The 9066-nt window shown below is 43.6% G+C and overlaps 1 protein-coding gene across 3 annotated transcripts in view; it reads right to left on the bottom strand.

Annotated features, from left to right (window-relative positions):
• The window catches only part of CCDC47 (coiled-coil domain containing 47), an 18158-nt gene extending 14285 nt beyond the window's left edge, over positions 1-3873 (bottom strand). For 2 of the 3 annotated variants that reach the window (XM_008049722.2, XM_008049721.2), the window contains exons 1-4: positions 3592-3872; positions 2776-2880; positions 2127-2301; positions 710-831 (exon numbers count right to left, since the gene is read on the bottom strand). In XM_008049722.2, coding sequence (XP_008047913.1) covers positions 710-831; positions 2127-2301; positions 2776-2880; positions 3592-3855 — 666 coding nt within the window. In that variant the 5' untranslated portion in view covers positions 3856-3872. Of the gene's footprint in view, positions 1-709; positions 832-2126; positions 2302-2775; positions 2881-3591 lie in introns of all 3 variants that reach the window. The other variant, XM_008049723.1, reaches the window with a different exon arrangement.
• Positions 3874-9066: the final 5193 nt, after the last annotated feature.

Raw genomic sequence — 9066 nt, 5'->3', positions numbered from 1 at the left:
GAGATAAGAGGGGGGAGGGGAGGGGTGGGGGGGAGAGAGACAGACAGACAGGCAGAGACACCAGGAATTAGATTCTCATAAGGAGTATGCAACCTAGAACCCTTGCAGGCTGGGTCCATAATAGGGCTGGCACTCGTATGAGAAGCTAATGCCACTGCTCTGACAGAAGGCTGAGGTCTGCTCGCTGGCTCACTGGACCTTCTGCTGTGTGGCTTGGTACCTAACAGGTACCAGTCCACAGCCTGGGGGTTGGGGACCCCTGCTCTACAGCACATTTACCAGCTAATAAACATATATATATATTTTTTGAGTTGGAGTCTCACTCCATCACCCAGGCTGGAGTACAGTGGCACATTCACGACCACTCCAGCATCAACACACTGGGCTCTGGCGATCCTTCCACCTCAGCCTTCCAAGTAGCCGAAACTACAGGCACGCACTACTATGCCCGGCTAATTTTTGACTTATTGTAGAGACGAGGTCTCGCCAAGTTGCCTGGGCTGGTCTTGAACCCACCGGCTCAGGCAATTCACTCGCCTCAGCCTGCCAAAGTGCTGGGATTATATGCTGAGCCATCGAGACCCGCCATAAACATATAATTTTTAGGCCCCATTTTAAGTCAGGCATGAAGGGAGGAGACACTGAATGTGGAAGATTAGGAATCACAACTGGAAAAAAATCACGGGAAGCGATATAGCTTCCTGCTTACCCTCAGCTGGATAAGCATGCCCTCACAGCACACTCTACCAGAACACCACAGGTTGTAGATATGCTCATTCTCCTGGTTCAGCTTTCCTGTGCTTGTGGCTTCTTTGTTAGTTCCATCATCCCCTGGGGGCAAAACCACTTAAGGTGACTCACTGAAAACTCTTAAACCCAACCCCCATAGCCTGCTCTACCCTCTCCCCAAAATGATCACAGCTTTAGGGTATCAATACTATGCTATCTTAAAAAACTCTCCTTGGAACAAGGATAAAATACCCTGGCGTCATTCTTTTTACTCTTAAAACTCTTTATTACCTCCATAAATAAAAGTATAAACCTGTTAGTTTAATGATGACCGCATGGAGCTTAAATTTCTTAGAACGCATACAAACTAGTCACTTCTCCACTGCGTCTCCTATGAATCAACTTCAGTCAATGTTTCTTTTCCAATAGCGAAATCATGACTGGGTGTCAATCACTGGTATCAAGAGCTGGATTTTAGATCTAGAGAAAGCTCAAATTCCGATTTCTCCCATTTAATTCAGTAAGTGCACAAAAAAAACTGTTCAACCTCTCAAGGTTGAGAGACACCAAATGAAAACAGCAAGGAGAAGTGGAAGCAGCCAAAGGCGGCTGGATCTCCTCTGATCTCCTGGTCCCAACGTCCTCTGAAATACAAAGGTGCAGTGGAGAGCACATGGCCGCTGAAAATCAGTGGACAGGTGCTAGTCTCTTGGCTGCAATTTAGTAGCTTACAGCTTTAACCTATAGTGTTCAGTTCCACCTATAGTGTTGTTGTAAGAGTAAGTAAGAAACAATGTATGCAAAGTACCTAGCACAATACAGAAACATTGGTGTGTTGACAGCAGATGGATGCATGCTTACTTTTAAAGAAAAACAAACAGGTATGTGCATACTATTAAAGAGAAAGTACTAACTGCCAAGCAGGGGGGCATGTCAGGCAAGCCCACCTCACTCCCTACACTACACAAACACAGAGGGTCCTCTAGGACTTCAGTGCATGCCTTGTCAGTGAAACTAAAACCAAAGTGCCCAGCATATGGGGCAATTCTGAGGGACGGCCAATGTCTAAAAAAAAAACAAAAAAGAACCGAAAGCATTTATCGAACCACCTATAATATCAACATTCTTTGTTTGAGCCAGAATTTTATCAACTTGTTTTGGAAACACTCAGAAGCTGTATAGCAATTACACTGCTGATTGATGAAAGATAAGAAAACTTAATAGACATGTAACCTATTCAGTATGAAAACCTAAAAAAAATGAAATCCTTCATGAAAAACACAAAAAACAACACAGCCCTTTCAGCATTCCATGAAAGCAGTTAGATGCTTATTTGGAGGGAAATAGATTGTCTTTGTTTTCAAGCAGGAAGCTGGAAGTACACTGGCCTAACTTACCCACCAAGGTAAAGTTGCTCTCCAAAAGTTCTCTGTGCGTGTTAAACCAGGCCTGAGCAAGGCGACTATTTTTATTCTTCCCAATGATATAATTCATGATATAGGCAAGGAGACCAGTCACCATCAAAATTTCCAGATAGTAGCTCTCCCAACTGTTCTGGAGGTGTGCAGGAACCTAGAGAGGCAGAACATTCTGTTTGATGCTGACTGAGGCCAAAAGATGGGACAAAGGATGAGATAACCCATCAACAGGAGTGGACACATAACATAACGGTCACTGAACACGGCCATACTTTGAAAAACATGCCCATTTTAGCTTCAGCTCTATAAAAGATTCTTCAAGGAAATGTAAAGACAATCAAACACGAAGAAAAGCTGGAAAGTCTTTTGTCTTAAGGTCCTAAGTCCCATCCCAAAATAAACCCAAAGTACTACTGCAGATCCTCTTACTTATTCCTTGATAGGAAAACTAACAGGGCTAGAATACACCATAGGGGCGCTTCCTAGGTGTACATTTTAATCAGTGAACTGATACCAAGCTCCCTCCCAGCGCCTACGATTACATCAGCACCAGCTCTATGTCACTTATGTCTCTGGGATTAACGACAAGATATTCTGTTGACTGAGATTCAGAATTCTGTATACCTACATCAACAATTGTTATTGGGTCTTTAGTTTTGCTAGAAGTGTCTGGTTTGTCTTCATAACCTTCGAACTCTTCATCATCATATGGCTCACTCTCGGTGTCTCCTTCCTACAGAAACAAGGCACTGTTTTCCTCTACAAATGTCACCTGTGGCTGTGTCTCATTTCATTGGCAACATTTGCAGGGGACAAGAGAACATGGAAGCAGCAAGCACAGGACTTAGAGATACAACAAACGATTAATAAAATGATGGAAGGGTGCAAATTTCGGTTTAAGATGAATAAACTCTGGAGACCGCATGCACAGCACGGAGACTGCAGCGAATACTCAGGGATTACATACTTGAAGCCGCAGAGAAGGCAGACCTTAAGCTTCCTCACTCCCCCTTCCCATGGGCAACCATGTGAGGTGACGGGTATGTTAATTAGCTTAATTGTGGTAAACATTTCACAATATCACAATACCATGTTGTGCACCTTAAAAACACACACTTTTTGTCAACTATGCCTCAACGAAGCAGGGGGTGACTCCTGTGCTTTTGAACCCTGAGTTCTAAATGACACAATTCTCTCGGACACACACCAACTATTCTCCAGCCCATCCCCCAGTCAGGGTTTCAACAGAAGAAAAAAGCACAACCCATGCTATCAGTGTAAAAGGTGGGAACACACCACAAAACATTGAGAAGAGCTCTAACTACTGAACAAAAATGAAGAATCCAGAGAGTAAAGGTCTCCCTAGACCCGGGTCTTGCTTTTCAGAGTTAAGAAAAATGACAGCGACAGGCTTCCCCAAGAAATCAACGAAAAAGAACCTCACCTGGGTATCAGCACCTTCAAAATCTCGCTCTTGGTTTGCGTCCGGCCCTTCCAGCTCTACCACGGCCTCATCTTCATCGTCTTCGGTGGTCATCGCCCGCTGAGGAGGTTCAGCAACAGAATCTTCCATGACATCCTCAAATTCTGCAAAGTCATTATCATCATACTCCACGATGTCTTCCTCATCCTCAAAATCATCAAACTTGGCTTCAGAGAAACTTCCAAGCACCAACAGGACGACACAGAAAGCATGGAAGGCTTTCATTGCACCTTAAGAAAAAAGCTTAAAAAGAATAACCCCAAAGTGGATTGTGATTCTTCTATATATACTGATCAGATAATGTAAATAACTCAAAGAAATATATAAATCTACCAACCTCTCCTGCTTTTCTCTTATTCAACAATCTTCTATTTAGATCACATTATGTAAAGAACAATGAAGGGAGGTCAAGAGCTTGGTTCTAGTCTGAATCCTGGCACTAAATAACTGTGAAATCTTGGACAAGTAATTTCATTACTTTAGGTTGGGTTCTCTAAAGTTCTCTTTCCATTTACACTGAGTACTCAATAAGTATTTTTTGAGGGCCTATAAAAAGCTTTCTGTACTAAGAAGGGGTGCAATGAAGCAATAAGATATAACTATTGACCTGTTAGTGGCAACAAGAACAATCCATGAGCAGAAAAGCCACTCATCCCAAGATCAACTTTGAGAACATCATTACCACTGTAAGCAAACACTCAAAAGACTAAGTGCTAGATAGCACTGTTCTCGAGGTTTTACAGAAAGCAACTAATTTAACCCTCATAAGGGCCCTCTAATTAGGAAAAGCAGTAATATTAACACTCCCCTTTCCCAGATAAGGAAAGTGAGGCACGGAGTTAAGTGACACAACTACCAAGTGACACGGGGCTGTGATGTGAGCCTAGAGTTTGCCTGTAGAATAAATGCTATGAACCACTGCAATTTAGTGGCTGTGATTTTATATGACTTAGCAGTGGTCATTTTCTGCTGCTGAATCATTCCCGGTGTGTAGGATAGAATTTAATACATCAGCATTTTATAGCCTTCTGAAGAACACTAAGCACGCCAACATCTGAATAAGCCCTTGAACAAATATAATAAAAGCATATCCATGACAAAAAATGTGCCAAGGCATATGAAAATATGGAAGACAGTGTAATTATTTTACCAAACAGGCAAGGTTTCACCAAAAAGGGGCAAACACCTGAGGTGGAATTGGGAGAGTAGACTCCCACCATCAAAACCACCTAGGCTGCCCTTCCAGTGCTGCCGCTTACCTACACACCAGTCCAATGCCATCAATGGACTTACAGGCGTGTCTGATTTGATGCCCTCCCAACCTTTTCTGTATCTGCTAAGACGGTAAATATTTTAGGCATTGTGGGGCACACACTGGCCTCTGCTGCACATTCTCCTTCATTTCAAATAATCTTTAAATATGTAAAGACCATTCTTAGCCCACAGGCCACCTCTCAGGCTGCAGTCTGCTGACCCATGCTCTCTAGTCATTGCAAAATCAACAGGTATCTGAATGTCTCTATTTATTTATTTATTTATTTAAAGCATATTGAGACAGGGTCTTGCTATGTTGCCCAGGCTGGTCTCAAACTCCTGGCTCAAGTGATCCTCCAGCTTCTACCTCCCAAAGTGCTGGGATTACAGGAGTGAGGCACCATGCCTGGCATCCTATTTTTACATCAGTGTCAATCTTTTTCCTAGTCTTCACTGTTGAAAAAACCAAGATATTCAATTTCTTACTTTGCCTTTGAAATGGACTCAGTCATCATATCCTGATGTTTACTTTGATCCCCGAAGCCACCATAATCCCAGTCTCCCCCACCTGCTGAGAAACCACAGTTTTATCCTAAATGGTCTCCCCATCTCACCTCTCCTCACTTCTCCCTAAAAACCACCACCATCTTTCTTTAACACAACTTTTGTTACATAAGGATTCAATAATCATTAATGGCTAACAAATTACTGTAAAATAATACTATGCCAAGACAAATAGTTATGATTGCTAAATAAATCATAAACTTGCACAGGAATTCAGCTTCAAGGATATGTGTTATATTACTTATGACAGTGAAAATGTTAAGATGACTTAGTTAAACCATAGGTGTATCCAAAAACAATGCCACTTCTTGTACATTAAAAATTGTTATAATGAAGTTAGAATCCATATTGTTTTAGAAACATATGCACATAAAGAAAGCTTCAGAAGGACATACGGCCATATATAAATAGTAGTTCATTCGCATGGTAGAATTATATGTATTTTGTCTTTTCTTTCTCTCTATATTTTCCTAGTTCTTTATGATGTACTTTTGTAATTAAAATTAATAGTTTAAAAAAAAATAAAAGCATGGTCCCTGCACTTGAAAAGAGGCACGGCAGTCTGAGAACAGGTATGGCACAGAGGCCTGAAATGGCTATTTTAGGAGTCTGGCATAAAAAGTATTGGGTTTATAGACCCACGTGGCATAAAAGAGGCTGGAAAGGTCACAGGGGCTAGATCTTGATGATCCTTATTTAAATATCACACCAAGGGCCAGGCAGACAGCTCACACCTCTAATCCCAGCACTTAGGGAGGCTGAAGCGAGAGGAATGCCAGAGCCCATGGGTTCAAGATCAGCCTGGGCAACTTGACGTGCTCTCATTTCTACAATAAATAAAAAAATTAGCAGGGCACAGTGGCGCGTTGGAAGGCTGAGTGGAAGGATGGCCTGAGTCCAGCAGGTCGCACTCGGGGGCCGTGAGTGTGCCATTTCACTCCAGCCTGAGTGACAGAGTGAGACAATGACTCAAAGCAAACAAATGAACAAGTAAATAAATAACACACCAGAAGTTTGGGTAACTGGAAGCAATTAAAGGACTTTAAGTAAGAGAGTGACACTATCAGATTTGCAATTTAACCCTAACAGCTTATAGGTAGAGTGAACTGGAACCAGGAAGTGGCTGAGATAATTAGACAAAACAGTATTTTACTGGCCGTGGAGGTAATGAAGAAGAAAAACGACCTGACAGGTGTTTAAGAATTATAATTGTCAGCATAAAGTGATTGGATATAGGGAACACGGGGAAGGAAGATCTGTGATGATTCTGAATTTTGACTTGAGGAATAGCTAGACACCACCATTCTTTTTTTTTTTTTTTTTTGAGTTGGAGTCTCACTCCGTTGCCCAGGCTGGAGTGCAGTCACACACTCATGGCCACCCCAGTTGGACTCCAGCGATCCTTCACCTCGGCCTTCTAAGTAGCCAGAACTACAGGCGGGCACTACCATGCCCGGCTAATTTTTGATTTATTGTAGAGAGGAGGTCTTGCCAAGTTGTGCAGGCTGGTCTTGAATCCGCAGGCTCAGGCAATCCACTCGCCTTGGCCTCCCAAAATGCTAGAATTACAGGCTGAGCCACCAAGCCTGGCCAGCACCGTTCTTAATTGAGATAAGGAACAACAGAGAAAGAAAATTTGGGGGAAAAGGTACTAAATTCAGTTTAGTACCTGTTGAAAAGTTTGGAGTGTTTTCAAGCAGTATGCTAGAAAATAAACATTTACCTCTTAATTTTCACAATGTCCCCCAAAGGTATTATAATCTGTTTTACAGACGGAGAAAAAAAAGTAGGTGGAAATATGTCAGGAGTTGAGGATTCAAGCCTGAACTGGAAAAAAGAGTTGGTGGGAATGGACAAGATAAAAGCTAAGAGGTGGGTACATTAGAAAGAACTGGAATGGGATAGTAAGAAAGAATGGTCAGCAAAAAAGAGATTGGTGAAAGTGGTATCATGGAAGTCCAAGGAGAAGCACACTTCTTTTTTGTTTTATTCCCACAGAATGCCTCTTACACAAGGAGACACACAATTTTGTTTTTGTTTGTTTTTTTTGAGTTAGAGTTTCACTATCACCCAGACTGGAGTGCAGTGGCCGCTCCCGGCCACCGCAGCCTCGACCTGCTGGGCTCCAGTGATCCTTCCACCTCAGTCTTCCGAGTAGCCGGAATTACAGGCATGTGCTACCATGCCCGGCTGATTTTTTGATTTATTGTAGGGATGAGGTCTCGCCTGCCCAGGTGGGTCTCGAACCCACAGGCTCAGGCAATCCACTCACCTCAGGCTCCCAAAGGCGAGGGATTACAGGCTGAGCCACCGAGCCCGGCGAGACACACAATTTTAGGGAAGCATAACTCAGTTTCAATTGAAGTTCAAGTAAGATACTGGCCAAAAACTTGCAAATGTTAATTAGGAAATCATTATTGGCAACTGGAGGAAAGTGGTAAGTAAGGGTGAAAGTCAGAGTGCAGAGCTGAGTACTAAAGGAGGTGAGGGGGTGTGATGCCTGGAAATACAAGCATGGACTACTTTTTCAAGGTGCTGTGGAACAGTGAACGTTCCAAAGCTTATATCCATAGCACCATAAATTCTTTTTTTTTTTTTTGAATTGGAGTCTCACTCTGTCGCCCAGGCTGGAAGTGCAGTGGCACACTCACCGCCACTGAAGCCTCGAACTTCTGGGCTCAGGCGATCCTTCCGCCTCACAAGCATTCACCATCACGCCCGGCTAATTTTTTTTTAAATTTATTGTATAGATGAGGTCTTGCCAAGTTGCCCAGACTGGCCTCAAACCCGTGGGCTAAGGCAGTCCTCTCATCTTGGCCTCCCAAAGTGCTGGGATTACAGGCATGAGCCACCGCGCCAAGTTGCACTGTACATTCTTAAAAGAATCAGTTTAACATCAAAGCTTACTGCTAAATACTTTGCAACTCACCGATGCTCAAGAAATATTCTTAAAGTTCATACATTTTCAAAGGTACAAATGATTTTGAGAAATGTCATAAATGATAGGCTGTCCATAGGCTCGAGACCAACCTCGGGTTCGAGACCAGCCTGGGGAACTTGGAGAGACCTCTACTCTACAATTAATCAAAAAATTAGCTGAGCATGGTGGCACATGCCTGTAGTTCCAGCGACTTGGAAAGCTGAGGCGAAAGGATCGCCTGAGCCCAGAAGTCAAGTTGAGGCTGCGGTAGCCGTGAGCGTGCCACTGCCCTCCAGCCTCGACGACAGAGGATGACCCCGACTCAAAAAAAAAATTACGAAAAAAGTTTCTCTCCTAATTGCCCCAGGTTTCTCCCTAGTTATCGCGCTGTGACGTTTGGTCCAAAGAGGAAGAAACATGGAAGAGCACATACTTTGGGGGGAAAAGACCTGGTTTAAGATGCCATCTCCACCATGTACCGGCCACGTGGTGAGTTATTTAAAGCTCCCTGGTCCCCACCTGCAAAAGGGAACCCCGTTAGCTCCCTACCTCCACGGACTGTGGGCGGGGACCACGCTGCGAGTACACAGCCCCTCGCACGCACTCCCCCAAACGGCTCAAAACCCAATAGCCAACACGCCCCTCCGGCGCTTCCCTCCCAAGTCCTGCGCTCACGCCCACCTGCTCAGACGCCGAGG

This window comes from Carlito syrichta, unplaced genomic scaffold (assembly GCF_000164805.1).
Source record: "Carlito syrichta isolate Samal-C Ts95f unplaced genomic scaffold, Tarsius_syrichta-2.0.1 Scaffold136171, whole genome shotgun sequence".
In the NCBI taxonomy this organism is placed as follows: domain Eukaryota; kingdom Metazoa; phylum Chordata; class Mammalia; order Primates; family Tarsiidae; genus Carlito; species Carlito syrichta.
The sequence above is the reverse complement of the archived record's forward strand: the minus strand, read 5'-3'. Positions and strand labels throughout refer to the sequence as shown.